This window comes from Mustela lutreola, chromosome 4 (assembly GCF_030435805.1).
Source record: "Mustela lutreola isolate mMusLut2 chromosome 4, mMusLut2.pri, whole genome shotgun sequence".
Taxonomy (NCBI): Eukaryota; Metazoa; Chordata; class Mammalia; order Carnivora; family Mustelidae; genus Mustela; species Mustela lutreola.
This window is the reverse complement of record NC_081293.1, coordinates 9,789,868-9,806,784: the sequence shown is the minus strand read 5'-3', so window position 1 is coordinate 9,806,784 and position 16,917 is coordinate 9,789,868. Positions and strand designations below refer to the sequence as shown.

The following is a 16,917-nucleotide window of genomic DNA, read 5'->3' as shown; positions in this document are numbered from 1 at the left end:
AGGGCCTCGGGTCCCCACTGAGTCCTGGCAGGGGCAGCGGGTAGCAAGGCTGGCCAGACCAAGGGACACCAGGCAGAGCCGACGGGCCTGGCCTGAAGGGAGTGAGAGCAAATCCGCTCCAGTGCCTGTGGCCATGCAATGCCGATGTCGCCAGTACCTGACCTTCCAAGAGAAGCTTGAGATATGCACATTTGTGTGAAATCTTCTGAACTGTAAATGGAGAAACAATTCCAGAAAGTTTTCAACACAGCATAGGCCTCCCACTGTGCACAACCCCCCCCCCCCCGATGCCGTTGGAGCCCCGTGTTCTGCTATGCCTGATCACTCTCAAGGCAGAATTTCAACATCAAGAGAAGGAAAGAGACGAGAGGACACATGTGTTACTCACTATCCTGATGCCCGAAGTCAGGAAACTCGGGTCTCTGTCTTAGGTCGTTGATCAGCTCCGCTGTGTGTCATGGGGCCAGCTGCCTGCCTTCTCTGGGCCTTGACGCCACAATCTCTGAAGTGAGGGGGGCAGACGACATGCACTCCCAGGGCTCACCCTGCTACACCCTGCTACACCCTCCTACATCTGAGCCCTCGGCTGACAGAAACCATTCCACGAATAAGAGGTATTTTTCTGGGATGCAGAGTCAACCTTGAGCTGACCGTGAATTCAGGTAGATGGGGCTCTCCTCCTGACCCTCAGGTTTCCGGTGGTTTCTTGTGCGAAAGGAAAAAGCCGACCTGCCGAAGTCACACTGAGGTGTCAGGGGCCCGGTGACCTGTTTTCCCACCCCACGGAGACCACAGGGGCTTCTACAGGCATCGAGGCCCTCTGGTCTGTCGCCACTCCTCCTCCTGACAGTAAATCCTGGTCCAGTTCTTGGTCTACATTTTAAAGATGAGGAGAGGGAGGCTCAGAGGTATTAAGCAACTTCCCCAAGGTCACACAGCAAGGAGGAGGTCAGGCTCAACGGAGACTGGTCTCTGTAAGGAGAAGCCACCCTGTTCTAGGCACTAGGAACCCAAACAGTTCAGGAGGGCATGAGCATCTGTGTTCAAAACCAGGCCATCATCATTGCCCGTGCCTTCTACATGCATCCCGGCGCAGGAGGACAGCGCAGCGCCGTTGTCCCAATCCTGGACCACATTCTACAACGTCCAAGGACTTCCTTCAGCCAAGTAGCCCGTCTCCTGCGTAACTCCGCTTAAATACAAGTTAGACTCAATACCTGGAAGGAAAGCGAGTTTTCCTCCTTTCTCTTTGATGGCATTTTCTTTCGGAAGCCCGGATGTGGGAGAAGGCAGAATACGGTCTGTGGCAGGCCCACCCCCCCGCCGTCCCTGCGGCGCCCTGGGATCACAGAAGGCAGAGCAAGCCTACCTGTGTCCCCAGGGGAAACGGAAGTCCCCCGTGTTGAGACAAGCGGCTTCTTCTCCAGAACCACATGCCTCGAGCAACCGGAAGGAGCCGGAGGGGCTGCCGGAGCCACGTCTGCCACAGAGAGCCACAGCCCACGGCGGGGTCTGGGCGCAGGCATCTCTTCTGTGGCCCCAATCTGGGGGTTCCTTATTGATTTACACACCCGTACTGTGTTTTGTCCCTTTCCAGGGCATTCCCAAAGCTACCTGACCACTGTTGTGCCAGGGAGGCGGGGCCCAGGCTTAGAACACTGTCTTGATGCGGGAGAGGACAACCTGACATTCAAAGGGACCTAGTCACTTGCCCGGGGCCATCTGGCTAGACGGCTGCGCTGGCTTTGAAGTTTAGCTTCCGATCTCCACTGGGCAGGCTGCCTAGCCACACTGGGACCTCTTCTCACCACCCCCCTGAAGGCCAGGGGGTCTCCCTGTGCTCTGGACAGCGAGGGTGTCCTGGCTTTGAGCAGCCCTGGCCAGTCGGTGGCCACGGCACCAGCTTGGAAAGACAACGCTGGCATGGTCTGAGGAGAAATCCAGCCCTTGTCTCTCTGCTGGACAATGTTTGGGGGCTGGCCGTGAGGCCAGGAAGACAAGGCAGGGGCAGACAAGCGCTGCTATGGGCTGGACCGGGTCCCTCCCTGACTCGTGTGTTGATGCCTTGGTCCCTCACGTGACTGTGCGTGGAAATGGGACCTTTAGGGAAATAATTACAGGTAAATGAAGTCATAAGGGTAAGGACCTCTTCCTATAGGACTGGTGGGCTCATATGAAGGGAAGGAGGAAAGAAAGTGTGCTTCCTCCCTCTCTGTCTCTCCCTCCCTCCGTCTCCTTCTTCCCAGTCTCCCCCAGTCCCTCCCGCTGTCCCCTTGCCTCTCCCCAGCTCTCTTCCCTTCTCCCTCCGCCCTCTCGCCCCAGCTCCCTCCTGCCCTCCCTCTCCCCACACTCTGCACGGGCACTGAGGGAAGGTCATAGAAGATCGTAGTGAGAAGGCCCCATCAACAAGCCAGCAAGGGAGCTCTCACCAGAAGCCAAATCAGCTGAAGTCCTGATTTTGGAGTTCCAGCCCCCAGAACTACGGGAGGTTCCTGTTGTTTAAGCCGCGCAGCCCTGTGGTGTTTTGTTGCAGGCGCTGGAGCTAAGACAGGCACCAACTCAGGAGACGAGGGAGAAAAAACAACTCACTATGGCTGGTCACCACTCAGGATGCATGATGTTGGCCTCAACCCTCAGCTTTCGTGCCTCACCCCTTCCCCCCACCAATCTCTCCCACCTGCAGGGAACCCCAGGGGATCCTGTTTCCATCCCCCACGGAGACCTGGGCTGAGTCAGCTCAGGTGACCACTTTCCCTTAAAAACTGACCTTCCCACGGGCAGATATGCTCACTGTTTCCCTCCTGTGAGTATGTGCGGAGGACGTCCTATGGCTGTTGCCCTCTGGAGAACAACCCTCCAGTGTTCCTCTGACCTGAGGTCACTTTCCTCAGTGGGTTCTAACCTTTGAGAAAGTCAGGTGTGGGTCACCCCCTCACACAACTCTCACCCATTAGGGAGGGACTGACTGTGGGGCAGTTACCAGAGATGCAGGTATGAAGCAGACTTCCAGATCTAGAATCCGGCCAGCTGGGTGCGGATCCCAGCTCCCCCTGTGGCAACTGTGTGATTGTGGACGTGTTGAGTGACCCCGTGCATCTGCCTCAGAGGAATGTCGCGAAAGCAAAGCGTGAGAAGATGCTTTGGAGACGCGTCTCCCCGCCCCCATCCCACAGCTGAGTTCCCTTCTCATCAGGGCCAGGGAGGGAATGGGTCTTAGAGCTCTCATCTAGCCAGTAACTGGCACACCAGAAAGCTCTTCAATAAAATGGAAGCTCCCAGCAAATTATTTCATGGGTTTCAGCCTTGTTCTCTGCCAACTGGATGTAGCATTATTTGAGAGGACTGGTGAATCTCAAATACCCCACCCTCCACTAAGTTAACAGGTTGAGTCATGCCCCCCACAGAAATAAGTCCATGTCCTAACCCCTGAACCCCGTGAATGTGAATTTGAGGGGAAACGGGGCCTTTGCAGATATCATTCAACTAAGGGTCTCAAGACGAGATCCTCTTAAATCAACAGGTGGTCCCTACATCTGATGACGAGAGTCCTTATCAGAGACATGCAGAGGAGGAGCGCCATCGTGGAGGAGAGGAAAGGCCACGTGAAGACAGAGAGAGACACATGCCACCAGCCAAGGAATTCCTGGAGGTACCAGATGCTAGAAGAAGCAAAGATAGATTCTTGCCTTGCTGAGAACTTGATGTGGGACTCTGGTCTCCAGAATGGCAGCGGAACATACTTCTGGTGCTTTAAGCCCCCAGGCTTGTGGCAATTTCTTTCAGCAGCCACAGGAAAATAGAACTCCGAAGAGGACTGTGTCAACAACGCCTGATAACTAACACACCCTCCAATCCCTAGGGCAGGACTGGGCCCACAGTACACAACTTGAGACTGGCTGGTTCCATTGCGAATGGAAGAATGAGCCTAGAAATCGTCCAAATTCGCGAATTGTAAAGACAAAGTGACTTCCCACACTGGCTTACAGAGCCATTTCTGAAGGTACTGTCCCACTTTCTCCTTACCTAATGCCAACTCTACCCAAATGGCTTTTCCTCCCCCAGAAGCAGGGTGTGACTACACACTTCCAGAATGCACCGCGACCCTCGGCTCTGTCAAAACACCTACCTCACGGAAACTAAGTTAAACACTTCTGATAGACCTTTGGCTTTAAAGACAGACAGTGCTCTGTGTTCATCTCGAGAGCTAGATCCAGCAGCCACCGATCCAGGCAGCAAGACATGACTTCTTAAGGGAGGGGGAAAGATGCTCCATGTTCCTTCCTCCCTGTGAGGGTGGGGGAGGCAGGGTGGTCAGGAGAGGTTAGAAAGGGGGAGGGGGGTCCCGTGGACTGCCGGGGAGAAGGGCTTGGGAAGGAAACTGCTCGAGCTAATAGAATTCTTGGTGGTGGTGGGCCAGGGTGGGCTGGCTTGGTACTTTGGGACACTCCCCACCAACCTCCAACCCCTCAAATGCAGCAAAAATACCCAAACCACTGGATTTGCATAAAAGCAAGGTACTTGCTCTGCACAAGCAGCTGCAAGTCCCCAAGCTCCCTTCCATGCCAACCCCAGACCCTCAACTCATCCGATGACAAGAAATTCTGGAACCACCCAAGCCAGCCCCTTCTGTCAGGCACGGTCTCTTGTAGGTGAGGGGCTGATCTGAACTCTTCTTCAAAGATGCTCTTGAGTCGTGTTGGCGATCTTAAATAACCAGGGGCAACTCTCAATGTTGCTGTTGTTCTGCAAATTGTAAAAGCCAAGTCGACCAGGGTGCCTGTGCACGCACACGCCACCACACGTCCCCGCCTGGCCGCTGCCCAGGGGTACCTTCTCCGCTTCTCCTCGGTTCTGCAGGTGCCATGTAAATCAGGCCAGGCCAACAATGTGTACCTTTCAAGGAGCACCACTTACACCCTTGCCTTCTCCCTCACGCTTGTCCGGGTGTTGGAAAAGGGTCTAGGCTTTCACCCTGGGGATCTGCCAGAGGCTCAACTTGTTCAAAGCAGCTCTGCGCACCCACGCTTCCTCTCCCCCGATCTTCCCTCTCCTGCACTTGACTAAACTCACCTGCTATCCAGTCAGAAAAATAACGGCTTAGTGTTTGATTTGCTTTAACCCTCATCCCGAAGACAAGGGAAAAGCTGAAACCAGATCCACGGATTTTTATTCCAAATCTCCATTACCTACACGCACGGGTCGCGTATGTAGACTTTTCCCCTATCTGCTTACGTGAGGGAGCTGCGTGCTGCTGCCGTACGGGGCGAGCGGCCCCGTCAGGTCAAGTCTGGCTTTCGGAAATGTTTTGAGCTCCAGTTCTTGGGAAGCAAATAGAGGTCGTACTTGGTGGTGAGGGCAGGTGAACTAAAGCAGCCCCAATACCATCTGTCCAGCGATGGCCTTTGTGTTCAGAGTTTGGACAAGGATGTGTGCCTCCCATCTCGTCCATGAAAATCCTACTGCACACAAGAACACCCGAGTGATGGAAAATAAAACCCGGCCAAAGAGATTAGGGGCCAACCTGACCCCTGAACTCAGTGTTCCCAGCCCCGCCGAGGAAGAGAGTGTGATGGTACAGACGTGCCCCTTCCCTGGAAGAGAGCAGGTTTACTTCCTGCCAAACGAGCATCGTTCGAACCCGAACATCCACCTCTCACCTTCCCTGCTTCTGGAAGGGCCACACTATTATTTATTTAGCCTTGGGTTCACGGATCTCTGTGGCAACCTTGTTTGGAAGAGCCCCAGGCACGTTGCTACACAGCGCTCCGAGCGAGAGACGGCGCCAGGAAGGCTCGTTCAGACACAGCACGTCGGCCACCAACCGTCTCCAAAGGAACTTAAAACACCCTGCCGGGCCCAAGGGTGTTGCTCACGACTTTCATCCACACTCGCAGGCCTCTCTTCCAGGTGGACCCCTTCTCTAACGCATCACCTGTCGTCAGGACCTCTTTATCTGCTGGTGTCCTTGCCTACAAGCCACCTGCATGAAGCCTGGGCTCCAACTGTTGTGTCTAAACCAGGGCTCAGCAAACTTTTTCGTAGAGGGCAACAGATAGCAAATGTGTTCAGTCCGCTGGGCCATGCAGCTTCTGCGACTCTTCCGTCACGGTAACAGGGCTAAAGCGCAGAGCGCAACGCGTCAGTGAACGTGCGCGGCTGTTTGCCCATAAAACTTTCTGTATGGATGCTGAAATTGAAGTTTTATGCAATTTTCATACATCACAAGATACATGTTTTTTTCTTTTCTTGCAACCACTTAAAAACGTAAAAACTAGAGCTCGTTTGGCGAAGCATCTGACTCTTGGTTTTGGCTCAGGTCCTGATCTCATGGGTTGTGAGATGGAGCCCCACATTGGGCTCCCTGCTCAGTGGGGAGTCGGCTTGAGATTCTCTCTCCCCCTCTCTCTCTACCCCCCCAGCTCCTGCCCTCCGTCTAAAATAAATAAATCTTTAATAAATAAATAATGTAAAACCCTTCCTTCCAGCTCACAAGCAGTACAAAAGCAGGTGGTTGGCCAGATCAGCTCTGTGGGCCACCGTTTGTCTAATCTGATCTCCTCAAGAGCGGTAAGCTCTCTCATTGACCACACTGGCAACCCCAGTGATGTCACTGCCCAGGCTGCGATTTAATGCTTTGACATTGCCTTTTTCCTTCACGCCTTCTGGCAACTACTGGGTGATGGCCAGCAATAAACCAGGAACTTCTGCATTTTGGTTAAATCCAAATTCATTACAAAGCAACCAAAGGGCTAGCTAGTTTCATGGGGAGTAACAATGATGCCAAGAAGGAAAATGGGTTCTCACTCCCTCTCCCACTGGGTGAGTGTATGCACAAATACACTTAGCCTTTTTTTCCAGAAGAGGCAGCCGATCAAGTCACAGCATAATTTGAAAGGGCAGTTCTCAGTCTGCATAAACTCTCGAGCCATCTTCTCCCGTTTCCACTCTTGCAGTACTCACTGCAGCAACGAGATAAGCCGGTGGTGGACCAGAACCCTTAATGAACTTCCCCACAGAACACAGTGTCTTTCAGCCTCTCCAGCCCTGTTGGGTAACTTACGTTCATTTCACAATTCCCAAGGAGTCAGTGGGACAGCCCCCAAGCAATACACAACCCTAACCCGGGGAAAACACTGCATCAGGCTTTCTCTGATTTTTCCGTGTGATACTTCCTTTTGTCATAGAACCCGTTTGGATTTGCTTGTAACAACATCACACGCGGAGCTGGGAAGGAGCTTCCCTTGCAAAAACCCTCCTGAACTGCTCTGTTCTGGTCTGCCTTTTAGACCGTTGTACTTCAACCACTCAGCAGCTGGGTCCATACAGTTCAAACATGTTGAATTATCCCTTAAAGCACAGACAGGGCATTGCCTGGCAGTGTTCGTAGAGCAAATTCTTATTTAAAAGGGAAACATAGGGTGCCTGGGTGGCTCAGTGGGTTAAAGCCTCTGCCTTCAGCTCAGGTCATGATCCCAGGGTCCTGAGATCGAGCCCCACATCGGGCTCTCGGCTCTGTGGGGAGTCTGCTTCCTCCTCTCTCTCTACCTGCCTCTCTGCCTACTTGTGATCTCTGTCAAATAAATAAATAAAATATTTTAAAAAAATAAAAGGGAAACATAACAGGTTGAATGTCGTAAGCATAATTTCATTTTAAAAATTTTTGATCATTTTCTTTTAAAACTTAAAGGATTTTTGTTTACAAAAGTGAGGAGAAACAATCACCCTCATGAAATTCACAACTGTCTAGCAATTTCAGGAATCAGTTTCTTCAATAGGGATTATAAACATATACCCAGGTATGTTTTCCTTTCTGTCTTTAGGTCTATATCTATGTGTATGTTTACATCTGTATCTATTTTTAAAAAATGATAGATATAAATAGCAGCTAAGGGTCTCCTGGGGGGGTTCAGTCAGTTAAGCGTGCGACTCTTGGTTTCTGCTCAGTTCATGATCTCAGGGATGTGGGATGGAGCCCTGTGTCGGGCTCCGGGGGCAATCTGCTTGACACTCTCTCTCCCTCTGCCCCTCCCTCTCTTTCTGATCAATAAAAATAGCTTTAAAAAATAAACTGCTGTTAGTATTTGAGGGCTATGTAGCAGGCACTGTGTTCAGCACTTCCCGGGTAAAAATCTCATTTAATTCAACAATCATCTGAGAAAGAGATCATTTGTCATCCACTTACAGAATAAGAATACATTTCCTCCTCTATTCTTAATTTACAAATCCAGAAGCGTTCTCTGTCCCTTTCCAAATCCATTGTGGTGTGGACTTTGACTTGAAAGGGAATCAGGCAAGGTTTTGTTGAGTGCCCTCAACTAGGGAATTAGAAGAGAGAAAGAAACTAAAAAGACACGGCCCAGAAGGAGGCAGTGTTCTGAGACACAGGAGGAAGGATCACGTACCTACATAGGTATTTTAAGCCCAATTCTGCCACTCAGCTGCTACATACTCTAATTTGCTTTGCAAATTAGAAGAAATCCACAGCCTTGTATTTCCAAGTCTCTAGATAATGACAAGGTGGTCAACACTGATCGTTCTCATAGCCACTGTCTTCTTTCTATAGCACCTCGTGTGACCTCTGAGCCAGGACTTCAGAGGCAATTTTGAGTCCATCAAAACCCCCGGAACCCTGAGGGAGAAAGGACACAAGAGGGGCCCCTGTCCAGAATGTCACTTAAGCCGTGGAAGACTGCTGCAGTCCGTGCCCCGCCAAGTCATTTCAAGGCTTCCTGGGGATGAAATGTGAGAGAAGATAAACTTGGCTTTCATCTTTAAAAAACATCAGAAAATAAATAACATCAAAACGCAGGCTGGATAAGGAGGGCTCTGATGTGCATGCATAAGTAATGGTGCATTAATCAGTCCCAGCGGATTGCTGAAGCTCACCAGACTCCCTAAAACTGGGGACACGGGACAGAGATATACTCAAGGATTCCAGCCAGAAAGCAGGTCTATTCTGTTGCATCACATGTCAGTGCTTCCTTCCTTTCTCAGCCAAGAGGAAATGATCAATTTCTCAGCCCCTCCACTCCAGGAGGCTCCACCAAAGCCCCTCAGCTATTCTGGCCACTATCTAACGGCAAAGCCGGCCCATTGTTTGAAGTTAAGTATTTTGTTCTAGAAAACCCAGTAAGGCATTCTGCATCTTTGATTCATGATGGGGGTGGTATCTCTTCAGCTATTAAATTCTTAGGAAGACACTTCACACCCAGTAGGATGGCTATCATAAAAAAATACGGACAATAACAAAGGTCCGCAAGGATATGTAGAAATTGCAACCTACAGTGCTAGTGAAAATATACACCAGGGCAACCACTTTGGAAACCATGTGGCAGTTCCTTGAAAGGCTGAACACAGTTACCATATGTCCCAGCAATTCCCCCCCCCCGCCAGGCCTGCACCCAAGAGAAACGATCACCCTCTTCCTCTGCCTCCACGTCCCCACCTCCTGCTCTCACTCTCTCTCAAATAAACAAGATCTTTTTTTTAAAAGAGGAATCAAGTACTGAGAGATACTATTAAATGGGTGAATCTCGAAGACATTATGCTAAGTGAAAGCATGGCCAAACACAAAAGACCATGCATAGCACCATTCCATTTCTATAAAATGGCTAGAATGGGCAAATCCATAGACAGGAAGCAGACCGATGGATCTCAGGGCTTGAGGGGAAAAGGAAAATGGGAAGTGATTGCTAATTGGTACAGGGCTTCCTTTTGGAGTTATGAAAATGTTCTGGAATTACATGGTGGCAATGGTTGCATAACCTTGTGAATATACTTTAAAAAAAAAAATCACAAGTGTCCAAAAACAAATTCTTAGAACACTATTTATTAAGGATGCTACGCCAGAGCTGAGCTAAGGTCCTACTCCTAGACCTCACTGTTAAGATCACAAGGCTGGTGAGAACTAGTTTTGCAGCTGAGGAAGGGACAGTCCAGACAGAATCCGTGACTTGTCCAACGTTAAGAAATGAACCAATCCAAATCTGTCTCAACCCACAGTCCTCTCCTGTCTAAGGCTGCAGCCTTCTTTAGACCATCTACAGCCATGTGACCCTCCGAGAACCTCCAGTTCCTGATCTGGAAGAGCGGAGACCTCTGTTCTCTGCCCTTCTGGAGCCTCAACTGTGCAGTACAAGCTAGCGGACCTGCTTCCTGTTTCCAGATGGGCGGTTGGGTCCTCATTCCGTGGCCATTCAGGTCTGCCAGGTGTTTGACTGTAACTGCATGGTTTACTTCTCTGTATGTGCGATCAAGGACCTTTCCCCAAGATCCAGTGAAGGAAAGCTTCCTGAGGTAAAGAGGCATTGAGAGGCTGAGCAGTGGAGAAAGGTACTCCGTCCCAAAGGAATCCATAGAACTCTCTGGAAGGCCCCACTTCTCTGCCCTGCTCCTCTGTCCTCCCCAGCCCGCCCGAGCCCATCACCAGCCTCTGTTAGCCTCTCGACTACCCCTTTCCAGCTGGAGACAGAGTAGGCCCTACTTATTTCTCAGCGAGATGCCGGACACTTTTGGTTCTTTGTAAATGAACTCACTCCCATTACGTTGCCAATCACACCGTGGTCTAACTAGTTTCCTTAGGTCTGGTGGTGGGAGAACTGGAAAGCCAAAAGCTCCAGGATCCTACCACACCCTACTTCCATCTGTTTATGTGGGGGCAGGGCTCAAAAAAATAAAGTATTTCTCATTCTTTTCATGCACCCTACTGACTTCTTCTCCTGGATGTAAAGTCTTCCAAAGTAATCCAAAAAATCCAAGTGGCCAACAGCCAGTACAGGGCTCTAGTCTACACAGTCTCCTAGAAAGCCATAAAACTACCCCTTCAGTCTCCAAAGCATAAAATGCGCACCAGTGGTCTTCCCAGAGTCGGTGCACAGAGGCGGGGCCTGGCTTCAAACACGGCACCGGCACCAAGTTCTCCCACCAGGGAAGATGACCAGTGTGCCGCAGAATCGGCATTCTGCTTGTCAAAGCTGCTTTCAATTATTTCTAAAGTCACATTCTGGGCTCCAGAATTCTGGGCTCACATAACTGGGCTCCACCGATAATAGATGATGGGTAAACAGCAGATTGACACAGAACCCCAGGACAATGAGCCAGCCTCCAGATGACTGGCCAGACCCTCGCTCCACAACCACTGGCCTCAAACCCAGTGAACAGCCTTAACATGGCCCTTTTTCAACCATACGGTTTTGAGAGCAGGGCTGAAATCTGCATGAATCTGGGCTATTTCTGTCTCCCTTTCCCAATAGGCAGGCTGGCGAGCAGACATAATGGGACCTTGAATCATAAATTCACCTCGTTAGCAGGCAAAACACCATTTCCCTCTTCAGAGTCGTGGTGGCCTGGAAATAGGTCAAAGTATTTTAACATTTGTTCAAGCTCTCTTGAAAGGTTGAAGCCAGTTCTGCTCCCTGTACATCAGGAGGAAGCCAGCCTAGGAGGTTTCAAGGATTCCTCCCCAGGATCCAGATCGCCTGAACCTCTCCTCTCACAGCACCTGCCACGAGCAGGACACCTCCCCATTTGCAAAGCTTCGCCCGCACCATCCCTTCTTTGCTTTTCTAGAAGTTAAAGCCCAGAAAGATACGACGACACCTTCGGGGCCTCAGGAAGCAACTGAGCCAGAGCTTAAACCAACTCCCCTGATTTTCACCCAATGCACCTGTCCCCGGTACCGCTGGTCCTGGCCAGCTCCTGTCGCAAGTCACCGGTTTGTAGCCAACCTCGAGCCTTCCCAGCTGCGCTTTACATGCGATCACACCAAACAGCACTGAGTCAACACCTCCGAGCACAGGAAACCATTTGGTGAGACACGAGTCTTAAAAAAATAAGTTGCGTGACATTTATTTTGTCTTGTTAACATTAATATCTGTAGAAACATTTTTATTGTCAGTATAAAAATTAACAGGTTTTATTAAATACTTTCTCCAATTTTGTAACAAGTAGAATCAGTGTAATCTGCACTCATGTTGCATGGCTATAGCAAAGTGAGTAGGTGTTTGTTTCCAAAGCAAAACACGATACTTTCATATAGAACGCACAACACGGCAACATTGTGTATGACGTTGGTATGAGGCCTGATCTTTTGGTGAGGTCCTGCCAGACTTAGGCAGAAGCAATCCCTTAAAAAGATGGAAGTATCTCCAAAACTATCAGCAGAACAGCTCAGTGTTTCAATTTCTACGATGGGACGTGAAGATTCTAAAAGGCTTCTCTAACACCAGGGAATCTGGAAGCCATTATCAAAATCCACTGAAGAGAATACAGGCTAATCTGATTAACGTGCAACTCAGGGCAGAAGGCCAGCTGCCGCAGAGGAGTACAGTCGTCAACTAAGGTCCATCCTCGAGGAATGGATTAAGGCATCTTTTTAAGAGAACGTTGGTACCATTTGTCTCGGGAAGTGTAGTTGAATGTTCCAGGGGCCCAATGACAGAGCTGCACAGCAAACAAAAACACTCTCTTCCTAACGGGTTTGTTTCCTATCGGCGGTTTGGAGGTGTAAGAACAATCATTTGACAGCAGAGTTTAAACAGATAAATCAAAACTTCACCTTCCCCAAATTAGTCATACTCTGTAAATATTTCTCTTTTCAAAGAATCTGATAACTAGTTAAGTCCAAGCCATAGATCCACTAGTCCGATGTGCTGCCTGCATAGAAATGCCACTTAAATTACCAAACAACAAAACAAAACAAAACACAAAACTATAAATGATTAATTGTTTTGTATATTACCAATTCATTAATAAATTAATGTTATACCATTTTCCCTGAAAGCAAAAGTATTCTTCCACCTCTGCTCGGTGAAAATTAAGAAATTCTGTGTAAGAACAGCATTTAGCAAAGAGCTATTAAAAAAAGAGAGACCAATTTTCTAGGTGCATTGGGACATCCATTTTAAAATCAATACAAAAAATAATTCCTTGTAAATATATAATATATATTTATACATAATTTGAATATATTTACATACTTCCAGCACCTATATACTGCCATTGTGCTCTGTAAGTGTGTGCTGACATATATTTTCTCCAATTATTACAAAATTCACAAGGAAGGCAGAACGTAAGTCTGCCTTGAGTTCGGAGGGCTCACAGCCAGGACCGACAGTGGGTCACGGGCATGTGGCGGCGCACGGCAGTCCACAGCCCCAGAAACATTCTTCTTCTCCTGCTGAAGATTACAAGTTTCCAACTGTATAAATTCTTTACACGTGTGCCGATTACTTTTCCAATTATTTACTCCTCTGATCCATATATACAAGCGGAGCCAAGCGGCTCCTGGAGGCCTGGCCTCCCTGCTCAGTGTGGCTAGGCTCCTGGCGCCGTCCCGTGTGGGGACAGAAGGACAGAAGGACAAGCTCATTCATGTTTTAACACTGCCGTTTACGTGTGGATACTGAGGAAGGCAGGGCTCGTAAGGCATGGGGTCCGGAGAGAAAACAGAATCATCTCCCGAAGAACAAGAACTCCTTGTGTCAGGGTAACTAGGTGAATACTGTTCGAGAGGCTGACTGAGGTCCAAGTACTCCTGAAAGAAGGGAAGAGAAGACTTTTATTTCATCTCGGGTCAGGGTAACTAGGTGAATACGGTTCGAGAGGCTGACTGAGGTCCAAGTATTCCTGAAAGAAGGGAAGAGAAGACTTTTATTTCAAATGCAGGCTCTTGAGATGCTCTACCGGAGCAGAGACGGGACAGGGCACCCCGGAGGATTCAGGGACCCAGTACCCCCTCTCCCCTGCTCCCACAAAGACCTCCTTGAGACCCCTCCCCAACTTGATCGACCCGAGGCTGCCTTGAACTCTTACAATCCATCATCAAGAAACGAGTGGCAAGGAGGGAATGGGAAAATTCTGGGCCCTCCAGTCCACTTGCACAGATCCCAACAAGTGGCTTGCTACGTGCCTCGTCGAGAGAGAGAGAGAGAGAGAGAGAGAGCACACAGTTGAAATCTGAGGCCCCACAAAAAATGAAAAAAACACAATGTGTTATGGTTTCCGGGGACCCCTTAAAATAGTGGAGACTGTGAATATTTATTTTAGGAATTACGCTTTTACTATTGCAGTTTCTAGGATAATTTAGGGGGACTCTGTCTCCATTCAGCGAGTAATTTCACAGATGGAATTCATTACTCTCAGAAGCTCTCTGAGTTTGAAAACGTAAACAGGTTCAGAAAAGGCTCGGATGTTCTCGTGTATGTTAAATCCATAATGGACTGTTAAAGAAAAGTTTGAAATTCGAAAGGGGCTCTTCTGCTCCCTCCAGCCTCTGCTGGGGTTGCTGAGAAGAGAACCCACTGGATGACCCAGGATAACATTTCCTCCAACTTATGGCAGGGTGAGAGCCCATGCCAGGTCTTGTATGGTCTGAGAGCTAAAAACATGTTTTGAAACATGAGCTAAAATGTTCTTAACATTTTTCAAAGGTTGGAGGGGGGGAAAAAAATCCAAGGAAGAATAATATCTCGTGGCATTAAAATGACATCAAAGGACATAAAATCCATATAGAATTTAAATGCTGGGGTCCATCAAGTTTTACTCCGAACACAAACACACTCATTGACATGTTGTCCGTAACTGCTTTCTTGCCTTGACGGCTGAACTGAACAGTTGGGCTCACAGAAATAAAGAAACGTTCACTATCCGGCCCTTTACTGAACAGATTCGCAGACCCTTGCTCAGAAACTATGGAAAGATTTCTAAACTGAGGAACTTCTGGGTTTTGTTGCCTCCACTGGGCTCACACGCTGGGGTGGTTCTGCTCCCACACCCTGAAGCCAGTCACATTCCAGGATGTGTGGTTTTGCTGAGAGAGGAGGCAGAAAGCGCAGACCACAGCACAACCGGCCCTGGTGTTATCAGAGAAGAAGCCGCAGAATGTTGGCGACTCTACATTTTAAAAGACCCCTCCTCCCCACCCCCCAAAAAATACCCCACTATAATTCATCACCAGGGCTGGCAAGGGAAAGAGTCCCCATCCCAGAATGGGGAATGTGTCAGTTCCAACAACATCAGCATTAACCGCACAACTGGAAACAAACACGCCCACCACATCAAAAGAGAACTTTTTGCTTACAATGATAAAAATGAAATTTTGTCCTAAATGGAACCATTTTTCTCAAGCATATGGTAATGATTTTCAGAAGGAAAGAAACTTCGATTTTTATATCCGTTAGACAATATGGCATTCTGCTTTTTTATTTTAGGATGCTAGATGGAAATTTCAGTATGAATGGGCCCACTTTAAATACAAATATTTAAATACAGAGCATCGCGCCTGGACTTAGGACCATTAAAATGGAATATCAGTGCTTTCCCAGTTTCTAAATGCAGCCATAAATGTTCAGATCTGATAGAGGACAGAGAGGGGTATCAGTGGATTCCAAGTCTAGGGTTAAAGGAACTTACACTAGAAACAACAATTTTGGCAGGAGAAGAAAGTTGCTTTTTTTCCCCTTGAACTGTTCCTTTCCTTTCAACTTCTGAAGGTCAGCTGTATTCATTTAAATGCAATCTCCCCTTTTATCAGCTACAGTTAGACGCACAAGATAATGTTGCTGGCTTAAGGCTTCATATCACAACATCTGATTTTTAAAAAATCATTCTAAAACTATTAAATGTATTCTAAAATACATTAAGTGTATATTTTTATTCAAACAATTTTAACCTCTTTTTGTTGTTGTCAAGAGAAATGGGTTTTGGGACTTTTTTTCCCGTTTGAAGGAAGACTGTTTGCTGTATCCTCATTAAATATCACAAATTGATTCATTAACCATTTTTCGTGGGATTCTTCTGACCTTGGTGGGTTTCTCATCTTCCCTGCTCAGATCAGACACTCTCCACAACCCTAGAGACCACTCTGTCCGCATGCTGAGCACTACCGTGACTGGATTCTGACAGTCAGGGACAGACGAGTGTTTGCTTCATTGGTAGAGATTATAAATATTTTCCAGATAAATATTTTAACAAAAGGGTACAAGTTTTCACTTAAAAATCATAAATCCCAGGGGCACCTGGCTGGCTGAGTCAGTTAAGCATCTGACTCTTAATTTTGGCTCAGTCCAGGATCTCAGGGTCATGAGATCGAGCCCCACGTCAGGCTCTGGGCTTGGCAGGGAGTCTGCTGGAGATTCTCTCTCTCTCCCTCTTCCTCTGCCCCTCCCCTGTTCACTCTCTCGCTCTTTCTCAAATAAATAAATCTTTAAAAAAATCACAAGCCCCTCATTATATGAAACTGTGTATACATTCACATGCACACGGATGGAGACCACATGCCCCTCGCCACTACCAGATGGTCACGGAGGACTGCGCCGTGCGCGGGAAGCTAGAATGGCAGGATGTCACTGCTTCTGGTGCTGACCATCAGGTCAGCAGCTCCTACGTTCATTTCTAGGGCACAGAAACCCAAGCTCCTGACACACAAACCCAAATGCTGCTGTTGGGACACTTCTTTCGACTCCTCACTGTCCAGCCTACCACAGCCTGGACCCACCCCTGAAGGCCACAGAGAGCGGCAGCCTCAACTAGGGCCCTCGGTCTGGTTTCCTGAGTCAGAACTCTCGAATCACAGTCCTGAGAGAAACCAGGATTTAGGAGGAACACACATTTTAACTCTGCCTGACCCCTGTGGGAAAACAATCACCCATACCACGGACTCCGATGGGGGAGGTTGAATTGGAAAAGCCCACGGGCCTCCCAAGAAAGGACCCCAGGCTCCCAGAACGGGTTCTTACCTCGTTGGTTGTGAGAGTGAGAATCCGATCCAAGTCTTCTACCAACTGTTTGAACGTCGGCCTCTGGGAGGGCACCGCATGCCAACAGTCCCTCATCATCATGTACCTGGGAAACAGATTTCCTGGTGAATTAACTCTGTTAAGGACGAGGTGCACGGCTACCAGCCAGTGTTAACCGTCG

At 48.7% G+C, this 16,917-nt stretch overlaps 1 protein-coding gene across 16 annotated transcripts in view; it reads right to left on the bottom strand.

Annotated features, from left to right (window-relative positions):
* Positions 1–11,822: 11,822 nt before the first annotated feature.
* FGFR2 (fibroblast growth factor receptor 2) overlaps positions 11,823–16,917 on the bottom strand; it is a 102,277-nt gene continuing 97,182 nt past the window's right edge. For 13 of the 16 annotated variants that reach the window (XM_059173000.1, XM_059173002.1, XM_059173007.1 and 10 more), the window contains 2 exons: positions 16,737–16,842; positions 11,823–13,534 (listed from right to left, as the gene is read on the bottom strand). In XM_059173000.1, the coding sequence (XP_059028983.1) occupies positions 13,370–13,534; positions 16,737–16,842 (271 nt within the window). In that variant the 3' untranslated portion in view covers positions 11,823–13,369. Of the gene's footprint in view, positions 13,627–16,736; positions 16,843–16,917 lie in introns of all 16 variants that reach the window. The other 3 variants (XM_059173015.1, XM_059173004.1, XM_059173005.1) reach the window with 2 other exon arrangements.